Source organism: Vigna radiata, chromosome 8 (genome assembly GCF_000741045.1).
Source record: "Vigna radiata var. radiata cultivar VC1973A chromosome 8, Vradiata_ver6, whole genome shotgun sequence".
NCBI lineage: Eukaryota > Viridiplantae > Streptophyta > Magnoliopsida > Fabales > Fabaceae > Vigna > Vigna radiata.
The window spans coordinates 5,673,797-5,691,022 of NC_028358.1; the positions used below are offsets into that span (position 1 = coordinate 5,673,797).

The 17,226-nt window shown below is 32.8% G+C and overlaps 2 protein-coding genes across 2 annotated transcripts; one reads left to right on the top strand and one right to left on the bottom strand.

The window, feature by feature from the left end:
- The first annotated feature begins 344 nt into the window (after positions 1 to 344).
- Positions 345 to 1,328, top strand: LOC106771431 (peamaclein-like). The gene is made up of 4 exons (XM_014657406.2): positions 345 to 496; positions 662 to 715; positions 864 to 924; positions 1,012 to 1,328. The coding sequence occupies exons 1-4, from the start codon at positions 452 to 454 to the stop codon at positions 1,191 to 1,193; spliced, it is 342 nt and encodes a 113-aa protein (XP_014512892.1). The 5' UTR covers positions 345 to 451; the 3' UTR covers positions 1,194 to 1,328.
- Positions 1,329 to 4,148: 2,820 nt separating this feature from the next.
- LOC106769637 lies at positions 4,149 to 10,805 on the bottom strand. Its single transcript, XM_014655341.2, has 6 exons — positions 10,405 to 10,805; positions 8,843 to 8,935; positions 8,506 to 8,739; positions 6,476 to 6,578; positions 5,258 to 5,487; positions 4,149 to 4,648 (listed from the first exon to the last, which is right to left on the bottom strand). Exons 1-6 carry the CDS (start codon positions 10,692 to 10,694, stop codon positions 4,429 to 4,431), a joined length of 1,170 nt encoding a protein of 389 aa, XP_014510827.1. The 5' UTR covers positions 10,695 to 10,805; the 3' UTR covers positions 4,149 to 4,428.
- Positions 10,806 to 17,226: the final 6,421 nt, after the last annotated feature.

The window sequence follows — 17,226 nt, forward strand, 5'->3', positions numbered from 1 at the left end:
TATTTATTTAGTTTAACTAACATAAACTTTTTCACTTAAACTCTCCTTCCTTTTAAAGGGGAAGAAAATCAAGGGATAATTGTGTCTCCCAAAACCAATTTCTAACTGATGGCAAAACCAAGTTCAGAATTCAACTTCTTGAGTTTGGAAAAAGAATGACTTTTTATTTGTGTTACTTAGCTAGTGTTCTTATTCACAGATAAAATTTTGGTGAGGGGACCAATCTGTGAGTTTTTCTCGTGATCTCTCATATGCAGCTAAAGCATCACACAGCTGTGCACTGACCATACTATCCAATAAAACCAAAACTGAAGAAAGCTTCCAAAATAGCTCATTTTGTGAATTTGAATTTGCTTTTTCTGTTCCCTGTAAAGTCTTTTAAGAGATAAAGCTAAAAATCCATATTTATATATAAATTCACCTCTTCTTCACTTCATCAACCCACCACAACATGGACTTCAGACTCTTTATTCTTGCTCTTCTTCTTCTGTTACAGGTACACTCAATTTCTCTACATTTTCAGTTCTGCTGGGATTTTTCTTATATGTTACTAAATTTTATCATTTACATTGAATGTGAGAGTTTCAATTCATATTTATTAGTTGAGATGATTAAAATCTGACAAAGAAGTTGTGCTTTGGTGTAAAATATCTCATTCCAGGCTTTTGCAGAAGCTTCATCCAACAGCACTGGAGTGGCCAGTTTTCTTGAAAATGTGAGTTATCCAGAATTTTCTGCTTTCATGCATGGCATTGTTGATGTTATTATACATCACATTAGCTGTTTTTCTTCATTTTGTAAATTATTTACTAAGAAAAGTAAATATTGTAAACAAAAACATGAATACTGTGTTTTGGTTACAGACAAATGGAGGAAGTAAGAAGGTGGATCTGAAGAACAAAGATTTCCAGTTGCAGAAAATCAGTAAGTTTTAATTCAAAAGCAGTAATAAATTTATGAGTAAATTGATGTAATCAAGTAATATTAAATGATTTGATTTTGTGGAAGTAGATTGCAAGTATGAATGTTCTAGAAGATGCAGCAAAGCATCAAAAAGAAAGAGATGCAAAAGAGCATGTAAGTCATGTTGTCACAGATGTCACTGCGTGCCACCTGGTACCTATGGCAACAAAGATCTTTGTCCTTGTTATGCAAGCCTCAAGACTCACGGAAATAAGCCTAAGTGCCCTTAATATTATTCCTTTCTGTTGAGACTCAACTTTGTAATAAATAACTTTTTTGTTGTATAACAAAGAGTGATTAGCTGATATCCAATGTCAAAGGAATGTTAACTTTAAAAGCGAAGCTTAAAATGCTGCTTTGAACAATTTTGAAACTCATACAATTAGATGCTTAAACAAGATCATTAAATGATTCTATGAACATGTTCAAAAAAGTTTTCTTAAAACGTTTTGACAAAAAGTCTAAGAGAAACAATGTGCAAAATATTTTAACATTTATTTTGGTTCAACTCAAACATAGATTACTCTCACTTCTCTAATGTAAAGTGTAAAAGTGTTCGGATAAATTTAAAATTGGGGTGGTTTAATAATTTCATTTGAGTCTTTATTTTTAATTTGGGAAGTAGTAGAGGTAGTTTGTATTTTGTGAGTAAGTTATATGTTATTATATTGTTTCAGTTTTTATTTTGCTTAGATTTCGATACGTTTAAGATTTGGTTTTTCCAATTTTTATTTGGATTTTTTATTATTGTAAACTGTCCAAGGCATGAGTCACAGTTATTTAAAGCCATCATGAATCAATGAAATTACACCGCAGTTTTTAGAGAAATATTTTTAAAGTGGGAGTCGCGTATCTTTTTTAACGTATCAAAGCTTTATGTTTTTGGTATCGAGAGAGTTAATGGTATGAGTGTGTTACAACTAATGAGAAAAACCAATTATGACAATTTGTGCCTATAGATGATGGGTATATTAAACCCGATTAAGACCAAAATCTTAAAGAAATCACGTGCAAGAAATGGGTCAACATTGTATTTTCTCTATAATGTACTAGATGAGTCGGGATTCAAAAAAATAGTGAATATCGCATCAACAAAGGAAGCTTGAGAGATATTAGAGGTTGCATATAAAGGTGACAATCACATTAGACAGATCTGAATACAAGCACTCATAGGAGAATTTGAACTGTTGAAGATGGGGTCAAAGAGCATGTAACCGAGTACATAACTCGAGTGGAGAACGTGGCCAACCAACTCAACTTTAATGGCCAACCTACTCGGGTTATGGGACAAATCTTGAGATCCCTCAAAAGATTTCGAAAGTATCATGTGCGCCATAGAAGAATCAAAGGACTTGTCAGTTCTCAAAATATGACTTAAAACCCAAATTTAATAACAATCAGAAGGGAAAAGATATAGCACAACCCTCCAATCAAAAATCAACATCAACATTATCAATTATTTTGTTATTAAAGTGGAAAACAAATGAACAAACACAAAAAGATCAACAAATTGCGGTATCGCGGGTTGCTATGTGTGGATGTGAGAGAGGATGAAGATGAGAGAGAAACAAATTGGATAAGTGAGGAAGTTAGATTAGGGTTAGGTGAGTTTTTCTGATTTTTTTTTTTCAGTTGGAGCTACTATAGGAGTGACAGAGAGAATGTTGGAGTGAGAGAGATCAAAGAGAAAAGGTGAAAATGAATGAGGGATGAGAGAGAGATGAGTAAGGGTTTAAGAGTTTCTTGACTTTTTTTTTTAGTTTTGAGAATGGAAATAATTCAAATATTATTGACCTTAAAACTTAGAATCTATAATATATGATAGTATTTTTGTCTACTAAAACTCGATACAGTTTGCTAAAATGTACCAATTGAAAAAAAAGGCTTATGTATGTTAACAAACTCCATATATATATATATATATATAATCTTCCTCCTTATAGTAAAAATTACAATAACTTTTTAATCTTACAATATCTCAATTGTAATAATTACAATGGTTGTTAATATCTACTCAACCCAAAAATAAAAGGCTTAATAGCCTATTTTGTCTCTAGTTTGGTTCGATTGTGTCAATTTGATCCCTGGTTTTAAAAAAGTGTCTAGTTGGTCCTTAGTAAATTTTGTCCCTTCCGTTAAAAAAAACTAACGAAGTTAATTGATTGATGATATTGTAGTATCAATTGGTAACGTAGTGTTATTTTTAAGTTGTCTTCGTGGTGACGTGGTAAGCAATTAGAGGTTGAGGTGGATTCTACAGATTGAGTTTTAGAATTTGGGGAAAAATTGAGTTAGGACACGAGGCGCCAAGGTTCGCTGGTGCGCAGAGTCCCTGCCATCACCCGCGACAGCGCTGCTGTGTTTGCCTGGATGGGAGAGACCCTTCAGGAGTACTGGTGGTGCACTAAGTGGAGAGGCCCCGACAGCGGTCCTAACCTCATCATCAACGACGGTGGTGACGCCACCCTCCTCATCCACGAGGGTGTCAAGGTCGAGGAGCTTTATGAGAAAACCGCCGAGCTCCCCGACCTTGCTTCTATTGACAACGCTGAGTTCCAAATCGTGCTTACCATTATCAGAGATGGGTTAAAGACCGATCCCACCCGCAAGATGAAGGAGCATATTGTTAGGGTTTCTAAGGAGACTATTATTGGTGTGAAGAGGTTGTATTAGATGCAGGCTAGTGGAACTCTTTTGTCCCCTGCTATTCATGTCAATGACTCTATCACCAAGAGTAAGGTATTTTTTTTTTTTTTTTCAGATCTATTACTTTTCTAGTGTTTAGACGTTGAGCTCGATTCAGATCTGTCTGTTTTAATGGATTTGTGACATTGGTGAAGTTGATGTTTGAATCTGTTACAAATGTTGAGCTCGATTTGGATGTGTCGATTTTAATGGGATTTGTGGCATTGGTGAAAATGGATTTATTTAATTTGTTAACTGATTGATTAATGTTACAACTTAAAAATAACATGTTACCATGCATACAACTTAAAAATAACACATTATCAATATCTTTTGCCATATCATCAATCCATTAATTCCATTTGTTTGCTTTTAGCAAAAGAGACGACATTTACGCAAAATTTATTCAATAAGAACTAAGTGACACTTTTTTAAAACAAAAGACCTAATTGATACAATCTAACAAAACAAAATTGGAGACAAAATAAACTATTAAGCCAAAAAAAATATTTCCTAATAAATCAACAAAATGTGTATTATTAAGGATTAAAATGTTAATCAAGACAAAAATACACTGATCACTTCAACTTTACTATGAGACAAGCACATACATTTAATGAATTAATTAATGGAATTTTTAACGTAGCTAACATCATAATTTACAACAAAAACTAATCAACCACCAATCATTTCTTCCTTGCAAGAATTTCTTCCTAAAAATTTTGGGGATGCAAGTAACTTTTAATTTACTGTGGTGGATTGCATAGTCAGCTCTAGTCGTCAGCATGTTTCATCCGCATTATAAACAGGTACCTGCCAAAGTTTAGTGTTCTTTTTCGGGTCATCGGTGAGGCTAAGATCTGTCTCATCCTCCTTGAATGTCCTAATGAACGTTTTAGCACCCATCATTATAAGCCTCTCGATCATGAATAATTGATAATTGTTCTCAATTAACGGGTCCAATATATGGCTATAGTTTGATGAATACGCCAGTCTATACCTGCAATTGAGTCATAAAGAGTATAAAGTTGTACATGATAATGATTGCAATTTGGTTTCAATCAATCTGGACATCAACCTAAAAACAACTCAACTTTCCTGTAGAAAATAAATGACAAACTTAAGTAATTGTTTCCATTACTATTGAATAACCAGGGTCAGCCTCGTATAGCATTAAACATAAATATTTTAAGAATTAAATATATTTTTCATTCACAAACTATTTTTGAAAATTGTGTTTCATCACTAAATTAAATGAATACATATTTCATCCTTTAAAATCACGTAAAATATCCTCCCAACAACACTACTTGGAGATTATATCATAGTTTAATGAAAAATTCAGTTTGTCACATGATAAACATTTAACGTTCCATTCACAGAAAATGATGTTTTGCTTAAACTTTCATAAAAATGTAGAGACAAAATAGATATATATTTAGTTTAGAAACAAAACACAATTTGTAAAAATAATTTGGAAATAAAAAAACATATTTAACATATTGTAATTATTGTTAATCTATCATGTACGATTTCTGAAGCAAAGGAAATTACTGCATAGGAATCCCTCTCCCCGTTTACCCCACAGTGTGATCATGAGAATGGTTACCTGGCAGAAAGTGGTGAAAAAAACCCTGGAGTCCTTTCATTTGAAGCAATGAACAAGGTTCTTCCAGGTGGGACCCACTTCGCTATCCTACAAATAATAAACTCTGGCCGGGTGTCTCTATCAAGGTGAGGATGAAGGCTCCTCGCTACACCAAATCTATCTTTTCTGGTCTTTATTTTATCCCCACGACGAACGTGGATGGCATCATAATCACCAAGTAAGGCTTTGATCTGTGAACAAAAGTCAGATAAAAAATTAAAATGTGTAACAAAGAGATACTGTTTTATTGCAATGTCACAGATTTAACAATAAACCATGCATTGCAAGTTTTGTAATTTAATAGGATAGTCGAAGCAAATTGTCATCCCTTGGTGCATAAATAGTATGTTAACTATATTGTGCTTCCAAATGAAATTTTCTACGATCAATTAAGTAATTTGTTGAAACAATCAAGCAACCAGAAGATCTATGATTATGCCTAGCCACGTTAGTTATACATCATTTAGAAGTTACACATAACAAGGGGTTAGTTTCTATGTAATTTGTTGGAAGTCTCACATTTACTAGAGATAAAAAAAAATTATATTATATAAGTGGATTCAAACCTTACCAAGCCAGTTTTACTTAAAGTTCACTTTTTAACATGGTATCAGAACCATAATTTAGAACCTATCCCAGTGAAATTTTTTGTTTGTTGGGCACATTTTCATCCACTATCGAGTCGCTATTAAACCACCTATTAATGTCTTATCTCATGTTTGATATGTATATACCTAATATGAGGGAAGTATTGAAAGTCCTACATCGACTAGAAATAAAGTCACTTTATAGTATATAAATGGGTAGAAAACTCGTATTACAAACCGGTTTTATAAGATTGAGTTAAGCTTAAAGTTCACTCCTTAACATAGTTAAGTCCAATTATTGCTGACATGAAACAAGCTAGCTCAAAAAAGGGATACATGCTCAAGGTTAGGCTCAAGAAATCCTCTAGAGTACAAGTATGCAACCTTCATTTAATCTACTAACCATGAACGCATGAGAGCCAAGCCCAGCATTTCCCCTTGAAATAACTCGTTTAGGCTCTCATTGATACAATATATCCCAATCCAACATGGAATACCAAAAAATATCAAAGTTCTAGCACTTGCATCTCCAAACAAATTATTAAATACTTTGATGATTAAGGAACTTTAAAAGACTACATAGTAGATGGACCTTTTCTGCTGCTTCTCTAAGTTTGCCAGCAGCCATTGATGGTAGAAATGAATATGGCAACAATATGGAACTGCGATTGTTTCGATCCTTGCACTCCATAAACCTGGGAAGTTATTAGCACCTCAAAAAATGGACAAAACTTAAAGAAAAATATCTTTCCAAGGTATATATAACAATTAATTTTATGAGCAATCATCTACATAGTAGCATCATTATGGCAGTTATTCCAAGGCAAGAATCATAAACCAACTTGGTTGTGATGTGATACAGTTAAAACTTGTCAACTACATTGGGCACATTTTAAACTCATGTACATCAGTTTTAATAGCTCAAAAGTTCTTAAGTTCCTATCAACAAAAGTTATGCACTCCTACAAGTTTAAATTGAATTCCTTTAACAAGAAAACATACACTAACTACATAGACACTTAACTTTTCAATGCCAACTGAAGGTGAAGACACATTAATGGGGATGAGAAATTTCATAAAGGTCACAGTTACATAAAACGTGAAAATAAGGACTATCATGATCATACTTGCATCTTGAGAGGCATAACAAATTGAATACAGAAAAAATGTACTTTACTCCCAGCTAAAAGGAAATCATTATTGTTTCTTGCATAAATTGACTAAAAACACCAGAATAAGATTCATTTTTCCAACTTACCTGCTACACAAACCAACCTTATTTTGCAACGTAATAAAATAAAGGGTATGTTATGCTTGTAGTCTGTCAAATGGGGAAACTAACAAAAACATACTCAAAAAACATTCTTATTAGTTTAGTCCCTATGAAATGTAAACATATTTTTGTGGTCCTCAACATTAACAACGGTGGAGAAAAACATAACATTGCTAACACAATCTCACGAAAGTCCTTCACCTTTGGAGAATTTGCTCTGTAGAACATTCCCATACCACCAGCTTTCTTCACCACCAACCCTTTCGTAACCCCAAGGTTACTTCCTGTATCACCTTCACCCAAAAGGTGTCTGCTCATATTGTTTGTTAACAAGAGTGAGATTGATCACTAACATTTCACTTGGTTTGTTGTTGCAGGCAGAAGAAGACCTGAACGCTCCTCTAGAACAACAACATAGGATCCAATTGTGATTGGCTCGAGGTAATACGACAAGGCAAGCCCTTCACGATTCCTGAAGTGCCCCCACATATAGGCTTACAAGGCATAATGGCTCGTGGTGGTGGTTGCAACGCAGGTATTGTGGCCATATGTGTTGTAAGGGGATGCACCTGCTTTGTGACCTTGGAGAAGAATTTGTCATTGATGAGTTTGCACTTTCAGTTTTTGGGAGAGAATTTGGCACAAACAAATTCAGACACGCATTTTCATCATTGAGTACAGGGCCGAGTTTCAAATCAGAGAAGTTGATCCACTCCAGCCAGACACTGGTGTCAAAGAATGCGACAATTACATGATCATAGTCAAATTTGGATTAGAGGCCGAGGAACTGCAGGTGGCAGTGGCAAGAGTGGGAGTTCATTAGCCACATTATGTTTCTGACCACCCCATTAACTATGAGGACCACAAAAGCTATAATTATATTCTATAGGGACTAAACTAATACAAAATCTTTTTTGAGGATGATTTTATTAACCTATGTTAGAATGAAATCAGTTGTTACAGATTTCTAGAAAATTAAGCATTACATAATCTAAGAAATTAGGATGATTGATTCCTAATTATTAGGTGTATTTATTATGATTGATTCTGTATTATGCTATAAATAAATTCTATGTGAACTGCATTAGACACAATACATTCAGAACATATACAATTCTATAACCTCCTTATTTTATAGGAATTGAAAGTATTAGATATATTGTGTTTTATGTTAATTAGGAAAACATTTTTATGTGACCTTAATCCACATACTCATTATTATAAATATATTACCGTATGTGTATTTTCTAAACAAGAGAGATTAATCCTATATTTAGTTTTACTATATTCAATAGAAAGCATAATTTACCCTAAAATAAATTAACCATAATTCTCCTTTTAGAACCTACCAAGAAAGAGGACTTGCAGTTCTGTTTATGAGCAACATATCAGAGTAATGGCTATTTTCTTTAAGATCGAAACGGCTAACTCCTTCCACATGTTCAACACCTCTGGTTCCCAACTTCATGATTGTCGATAGAACCCTATACCACTCTTTTGAATTGTCAAAAATCACAGGAACAGTACCTGACATAAGTTCTGTGTCATATAAAGACTCCATGGCACAAGAACTTGCATCCCACCTAGCACATTAAACAAATAAATAAATAAATAAGACCAGTTAATTCAGACAGCATACCAATGGAAAGGTATAACAGACACATATGCTAGCATGCTGCAACTCACAGTTCTTCAGAGCTACCATTAGCGGATTGGTGAAGAATGCCTTTCTTGTTATGTATGGGATTGATACACATCCTTGATGGCAACACAAAAGTTCTGCAATCACCACATAACAACTTAACTCATTTTTTGCAATTCAGACCTTTCAGTTGTATTAATTATAATTAAGGCTTTGTGTTATTGTCCCAAACAACACACTCTCTTTTCTTGGCCAAAATTCACTTAAATCACATAGTTACATACCTTAAATAAAGACATTCTTAATGAATTACTGCATCCGTAAGATTTGTTTCAGCAAATGTTATGACACATGGTAGAAATCCAAGAAGAGAAAACAAAGAAATAAGCAAAAATGAAATTAAATTGAAAACTGAAAAGACAAAACCATCAACTTGGCTTAAATACTATTGTTGAGAAGGAACAAAGTCGTAACTGAGGTCTTATTTGAATAAATTTATCTGTAAGATATTATAGAAGAATAAATTAAAAGGTAAAATGAATTGAATTTCTTACTAACAACTCTCACTTCTTACATGGTGATTTAACTCTCTCACTTTGAATAAAAGGAACTTTTACAGGAGTTCTCTCACATAACTTTTCTAAAAGTTAAGGTGCATAAGTTGTTTTTAAATTAAGAGATAAGCTCAATTAATTGTAACCCTTTTGGTGTATAAGTGCTTATAGAGCATTTTATCCAGAAAAGACCTAAATTTTAAGGGTAAAACGCCATTCAAGTCCTTGAAAAACGCTATGCATTGTCACCTTAGTCCTTGAAAATAAGAGTGATGGAATTCTGATATCTTACTACAAAGAATATGGGATTTCTCCCATCCTCAATACAATGTTTAACCTGCACAACTTTGAGCGTCTAGCACCTCCCAATACCCAAAGGCATAAATTCTTTCACAGTGACAAGATGTCATCCCTCTCACTCCCTCTTACTGTTTATATACAGCTACTGGTCTAATAGCATAAGCCCACCTTCAACGGACCTACTTAGATGCGGACCCATCAAAATAACACTTTGTATTTCTTAAAATAATTTAACTAGCTACTAACGGTGATTATCTAACAAAACCTAATCTGTCAATCACTTTAATTAAAAATTAAACAGTCATGTGACTAAAACAATAATATTAACGTATGTTTAGCTAATAAAGTCACACTAGGAGCGTTTGGTAGACGGGAAGTTTCCCAGGAATTTGAGATTGGGAAACTATGTTTCCATATTTGGTTTGGGGTTTAACAATCCCAGGAAACAACATTTTCCGGAAGTGGATTTTGGCCAAGTTTATCATGAAAACATTCTCATGGGACTAACGCCACTTCAAAAATAATAACATTTGTTTATGAACGCATTTCATATTCTATGAACTTATTTTGAATTTCTTTGGTTCAGGGATTAATATGAAATTTTTCACACTCTGAGGACCCAAATTCTAATCGATAAACGGTAATTAACCAAAATTTAAAGTAACAAACTAACAAACTGCATGTGATTGGAAAGGATTGCAATATAACAGATTGAAATGGGAAATGAGGTAATTTGCGAGATTGAAAAGTACCTGCCGAGAAAAATGGCTTCTTCGAGGGCGCACCGGAGGCTGGATTCTTGGTGACCCAAACCCTCGCACGATCCGCAGTGTTTACCCGGGCAGTCGATGCGGTTGCCCCAATAGAGATACTTTTCGAAGTGCTGTTGGCGTCTTTGAAAGAGGCTGGGTTTTGTGCCGGCGGTGGAAAGCAGAGAGGAGAAGAGGAAGAGAAGCGCGATTGCTGTGACTGCTGCCACGAGAAGCAGAATTGGGGATCTCGTGGATTTAGGTTTTGGCTTTGGGGCTCTGTGGAACGCCATTGATATGTTCACTGAGGAACGGTGGAGAAGAGGGTTGAATACAGTGTTCAGTACGTTGTCATTGCCATTGCTGATGAGCTCAGTGATGGAGTGAGATCAGAGACTCTTGCCATTTTTATTAGAAAGGTAGTTCTTAGAATTTATATATTTTTTATTTATTTAAAATTTAATTTATGCCTCTTGTCAGATTTTATTTTCTTTTACATCAAATAATACAGTTATTATTAAATCCAAAATAAAAATCTACGTTTTTTGTAATAAATAATAAAATTATCGCTATACATTCTTAAAGTATAAATTGAAATTTAATATTTATATTAATTCTATTTAGAATGGGGAATAAATTCGTATTGACTATATAGGTAAATTTTGATTGTTTTTTAAACTGAACACTGAAATTATATGGATAGGCACCTATTTGCCTGGTCCTTCTCCTTATATTCTCGTTTCAATATTCATGTTTATTCTCTTATATTATCTATTTTAATTACTAAAATACTTTGTAATTTATTATATAATCTAAAAATATTAAAGTTAAAATTTGTTTTTGAATAAATTAATAAAAAGATATGATATATATATATATATAATAGAAGAAATAAAAGAAAGATTAAAAACAAAATTCAAGACATAGTTATGTCAATTGAAAAAATTCAAACATTTTACTTAGACATAATACCTTATTTCACATAATTACTAAATAAAACACAAAATTTATTAGTTAGTTTTCTGATATCCCACATATATTAAAAAATAATGAGTTAAACAAAATGGAATAAAAATAAATAATTATATATAATATTTAAAAGTTAAATAAAAAGGAAAACAAATGAGTGTGATTAAGGATGTGTAATAAAAAATAAAAAATGTCACTATGTATTGTCATTAACGTAATAACTATTTAAAAAAGTTTATATATAATAATTGTTTACAAAATATTAAATTTATTTCTCATTATCTTTTTGTAATGATACCTTTTGTAAACATGACATTTTTTTATTATATATTTTTATATTTATCTAATATATAATTAATTTATATAAAAAATTTTAAGATTAAATATCTTTTTAATTTTTAAATTTAATCATAAAATTTAAATTTATATGTATTTTAAATTTTAAAAAAATTTGATTCTTAAACTTTAAAAATAATATATATAATTCTCTTAGTTCAATTATATTAAATTTATATTTAAATTATTTATATCATTTAATAAATTTGAACACAAATCACAATTTAAAATATTATTTAATTCGTAAAAAAATTGATATCATTATATTGAAAAACTTATATTTATTATTTTTTTTAAATTTGATACCAAAATATATTAAAATTTTATATATAAATGAATTTCAATTTTATTTAGATAATAAAAATATATTTAACTTGTAAAATCCAAAAAAATAAAATTTTAGAAGTGATGTTAGACTCGATTATTTTAATATTAAATGGTTTTCAAGTTTTATTTTTTTTAAAACGTGTTATTTTTTCTAGAAATCACTTTTCTAGAGTTTTGTATCTTCCCTATAAGAGTTATAACTTCTGAGTCATTTCTTTGACAATTAAGAGGTACGTAGGAGATCATGGTAGAGCAATCTACACTTTTATCCTATCAGTTCTTTTTTTAGAGAAATTAAGTTTTTACCCTTGTTTTTGTGCATTCTTGATTTGTGATTTTGTTCAAGAATCCCTTCTTGCATATATCAAATATGTTTCTCCTTAGGTTCTTGGTTAATATGAGGTCTAAAAGACTCAATTAGTTTCCAATTTGATTTTTCATAGGTCCTTTTAGAAATTCCTTGCATTTCAAGTAACCTTTGAGATATTTTAGAGTTGGGTGGTTCCTTATGAGGTAAGGGAAGCTAGACCCTTAGTTTTGTTTGTGGTTATATGATAAATTTACTATCTCCATGAATAATAAATAATTTTTTAGAAATTATTATAATTGTGTGTACACTCTTTGTGTTTAATTGATGATTTTAATAGTATGATGTTGGTATATTTGGAATGGTGAGATTGTGATACTTAATATTGTCATGATTGTTTGTGATGGTGTTTGAGAACTGAATTCAAAGTATAGTATTGGGGTGATTAGTGGTCAAAATATTGGAGTTTAAGCTTAAAAATAGGGGGTTTTGATAGGTGATTTTGAAAGATATGTGTGGGGGAGAGAAAACGACTATTTTAAAATTATCATAAGGTTATTTGAGACTTGTTATAAGTGTTGTTTGATTGGAATCTGATATTGGACAAATAGGTGGTTCATTGTTGAGATTTTGGGAGTATTTTAATGTAAAAACGGGATTTGAGTAGTGAGATTTTAAGGTAAGGGGTATAAACTATTTTGAAGAGTTGGAAGTTTGTTATGAGACCATTTAGGACTTGTTTAGAGGTTGAAATCAGGAAAATCTATCATGGAAGTGATAAATGCTTAATAGGTTGAGTTCCTTAGTACATTTTGGAGGTTTCGAATATTGGAAAGTGAAAGTATGAAGACTGGAAGGAAATAGAGGTGTTGGGGTATGCTACCTAGTGTAGGGTCCCGATATTTTGACACCAAAAATTTGACACTATTTTAACATCACCACGTGTCACAATTTGATTGGTTGCTTTTTAATTTTTTTTGAATTAAAATTTTTAAGGGAGATTTCAGATATTCGTGATTCCAAAAATGCCCTTGTTCTGTTTCATTAGAAATGAAACTTCTCTCTCCTGTTTCAGAACTTTGGTTTTCGTTCTCCCTCTCACTTTCGTTCTTCCTCTCGCTATCGCTCTCACTCGCTATCGCTCCCGATCTCGCTATCGCTCCCGATCTCGCTTTCGCTATCGCTCTTCGTTGCATATCTTCGTTGTATGTGTTCGTTTTGAGCAACGTCGTCGTCTTTATTATGCGAAATGGCAAGTTTTGGTTACCATGGTTCTTCGACCAGTAAGGTAAAAGGGTTTTTCCTCTATTTCTGTTTGGACTTTGGGTTTTAGTTGTTGTGTTATATTTTATGTTGTTTTCATTTTAGGGCTTTTATGTTTTGGTTATTTTTTTGTCGTTGATGTAAGAAAATGTAATTGCAGAACTTAAAAGGAGGGTTGTTGTGTTGGAGGCAGAGTTGACGGAAGAGAAAGCTAGAAGAAGAACACCAAAGGATGGTGGACAGAGTGTGCCACGTGCAAAACCGTGGATTTGATACCCCGAGAGGCATGTCTACCAATCCACCTCCATTGAAGACGTATGTTAGGATGGGGTCACGAAGGTGTTACAGGAGCAAAGCGCTTAGGTCTCCATACATTTGATTGCTTAGAATTAAAAATGAGTGATATTTGTATAGATTTCTTAAGAGAATGTAATACAAAATTGTACTTAGATGAACAAATGTTTGTAATTTGGAATATATTTTGTTCAATGATATAAAAGATGTGTCTTTGCTTGCGTTACATATATTACCGTTAATTGAATTGTCTTTGTTATTGTCATTGTGAAATGACCTTTTGTTTGGATGGTTAATGAATAAAACTGGCCACATTGATTTACTATTGATGTATTTAATGGACAAATGAAACAATGCTTGTGACATGATGATCTTAGCAGAAATGGTGAAGGATCTGACCAGAAAACCCCTCTTGTAATCGTTTACAAGTCCTTGGTAAACGATTACACGAGCAAAATTTGGGATTTGTACAGAAAGTTGTACTGTAGGAGCCAGTTCTGGTTACATAGGGGACCATAGTCAATATTTTTCAATTTTTGCCTTAAATCCAATGGTGTTATTGTTACATTATTTTTCCATACTTCTTCCGTGGATGAGAGTCCTTTTTAGTTTTTATGTGTGAGTAGAGGGAGGAAACTGAGATTTGGGTAGTCCAAGATGGATGAAAGATAAAATGTTGGTGTCATGACCAAGTTAACATGGTGTCAACTTTGACCTTTGCTTGCTATTTTAATGATAACTTTTCCCACCGACCTCTAAATGGTGTGATTCTTTTCTTATTAGAAAATAGACTCAAAAATATTTCCAATGACTATTAATTTTCAATTTTTTGACATCTCAGTAGGTACAATTTATTACTTCAAGTTGACGCTTTATATATTCCTACCAACTCTGACCTTTGCTGGTTGTTTTGCCCATAACTTTCTCCACCAAACTCCAAATGAGTTGATTCTTGTTTTGTTGGAATCTAGACTCAAAGACCTTTCAAATTATGCATTGGTAATCAAGTTTAGGGATTTTTTTGCCATTGTAATCGATTACAAGAACACTGTAAACGATTACACGAACAAAAATATCGTTTTTGACAAAAAACTTGTGTTGCAAGAGCCAACTTTGGACACATAAGTAGTCAAAGAAATTTTACGTAATTTTTTCATGTTTTGTTGAATGGATGAGACTTCTTTTTGGTGTTTAAGTGTGACTAGAGTCTGAAAACTATCGTTTGGGCAACCCATGGTGGAGGAAAGACCCAATGTTGGTGTCATGACCAAGTTAACATGGTGTCAACTTTGACCTTTGCTCGTTATTTTAATGATAATTTTTCCCACCAACCTCCAAATGATGTGATTCTTTTTTTTATTAGAAAATAGACTCAAAAAGCTTTCCAATGACTATTAATTTGCAATTTTTGGACATCTCAGTAGGTACAGTTTATTCCTTCAAGTTGAAACTTTATATATTTCTACCAACTATGACCTTTGCTGGTTGTTTTGCCCATAACTTTCTCCACCGAACTCCAAATGAGTTGATTCTTGTTTTGTTGGAATCTAGACTCAAAAACCTTTCAAATTATGCATTGGTAATTAAGTTTAGGGATTTTTGGCCATTGTAATCGATTACAAGAACACTGTAAACGTTTACGCGCACAAAATTGGGGTTTTGTACAGAAAGTTGTATTGCAGGAGCCAATTTTTTGTACATAGGGGACCACTATGTGAATTGTCAAATTTTTTGCAAAGTTTGAAGTGTTTTGTCCTGTTTTTGTTGTTTAGGTGTGTCTTGGGTGTGATGAATCACGTTTGGGCACCCCAACTTGCATATAGGCAGTGTAAACGTTTACAATGGCCTTTTTTCACTTAAGTTGCTCAAGTGACTAACATGGACAAATTCCATGAACCTTGGGTGGCCAACCATGACCTCCAACACTCCTAACACACTTTACCAACCATTCCCAACAACAAGCAATGTCCTCATGTGAAAAATCACAAAAAACATATGTGGTCCCCTGTGTTATAAAAACTGGCTCCCTGTGACGAACTTTCTGAACATTTTCACAAATACTCTCGTGTAAACGTTTACACTACCCTGTAAACGTTTACAATGGCCTGTTATCACTTTTTGGCAAACTTTGGATTGGTTTTTGATGCTTTTGGTTTTAAGTTGTGTGTTGGGGGTGGAGAATTGATTTTGGAGACCCCAAATTCCATTAAGGAAGGTCTTGTGTTCACTAAAAGTAGTTGGATGAAATCCTTAGTCAAGTGCATTGAAAAAGGGTGTTGTAATCGTTTACAAATTGGTGGTAAACGTTTATGCAAATGTTTTCTTGAATTTGTACAGAAAAGTTCTTCTGAAAGGAACCACTTTTTTGTACACGGGACCACGATGTAAAATTTTCACTTTTTGGCAAACTTTGGATTGGTTTTTGATGTTTTTGGTTTTAAGTTGTGTGTTGGGGGTGGAGACTTGATTTTGGAGACCCCAAATTCCATTGAGGAAGGTCTTGTGTTCACNAAAAGTAGTTGGATGAAATCCTGAGTCAAGTGCATTGAAAAAGGGTGTTGTAATCGTTTACAAATTGGTGGTAAACGTTTACGTGAATGTTTTCTTGAATTTGTACAGAAAGTTCTTCTGAAGGAACAACTTTTTTGTACACAAGGGACCACGATGTAAAATTTTCACTTTTACTTACCTGCCAAAGTTTAACATCCAATAAATCTTGATGAACATTTACATTTGTACTTGCCTAAAATCCACAAGCAATATATGACTAAGTAATAGAGATTGTGTTACTAAAAAGGTAATTTAATCCAAACTCATAGAATAGGACGAGTGAAATATTCCATATCTTTATAAGAAATAAAGAAATAGATTCAATGATGATTTAAAAAAAACACAAAACTATGCAGCAGATTGCAATCGAAAAAAAGACATCTCCAGACTCATAATACCATTAAAACAGAACCACAATAAGTGAATTAATCTATGCAACCCCAGTAGGTGATTCAACAATGAAAGTTCCCCATTATGCACTTTCAATCACTAGCTTTTTGAAGCCTTTTATTTGTTGCAGTGGTGGTCTTTTCATAGAAGGAATTAAGATTTCCAAAATTTGGTAAGATAGGATTATCAATTATTGATAAATTTACCCTTTATATTATTATCATTTTTCTTTGGTGGTTCTTGAAAATATGCTTGATGGTACAAGTTATAGGCTTTCCATGTCTGCATAGGTCACTCCATCATTCTTATCTTTTATATTATTAGAAACACTTCATAATATTAAAATTATTTACCTAACTAAAATAGGATGTGAAATTCTTTCAATTATC

Coding starts and splice junctions, on each gene's coding strand:
- LOC106771431 (XM_014657406.2), top strand. CDS start 452: ATGGACTTCAGACTCTTTATTCTTGCTCTTCTTCTTCTGTTACAG. Junction 497..661: donor CTCTTCTTCTTCTGTTACAG/GTACACTCAATT, acceptor ATCTCATTCCAG/GCTTTTGCAGAAGCTTCATC. Junction 925..1,011: donor TTTCCAGTTGCAGAAAATCA/GTAAGTTTTAAT, acceptor TTGTGGAAGTAG/ATTGCAAGTATGAATGTTCT.
- LOC106769637 (XM_014655341.2), bottom strand. CDS start 10,694: ATGGCGTTCCACAGAGCCCCAAAGCCAAAACCTAAATCCACGAGATCC. Junction 6,579..8,505: donor ACTGCAAGTCCTCTTTCTTG/GTAGGTTCTAAA, acceptor ATAACTTCCCAG/GTTTATGGAGTGCAAGGATC. Junction 5,488..6,475: donor TTAGAGAAGCAGCAGAAAAG/GTCCATCTACTA, acceptor TTTTGTTCACAG/ATCAAAGCCTTACTTGGTGA.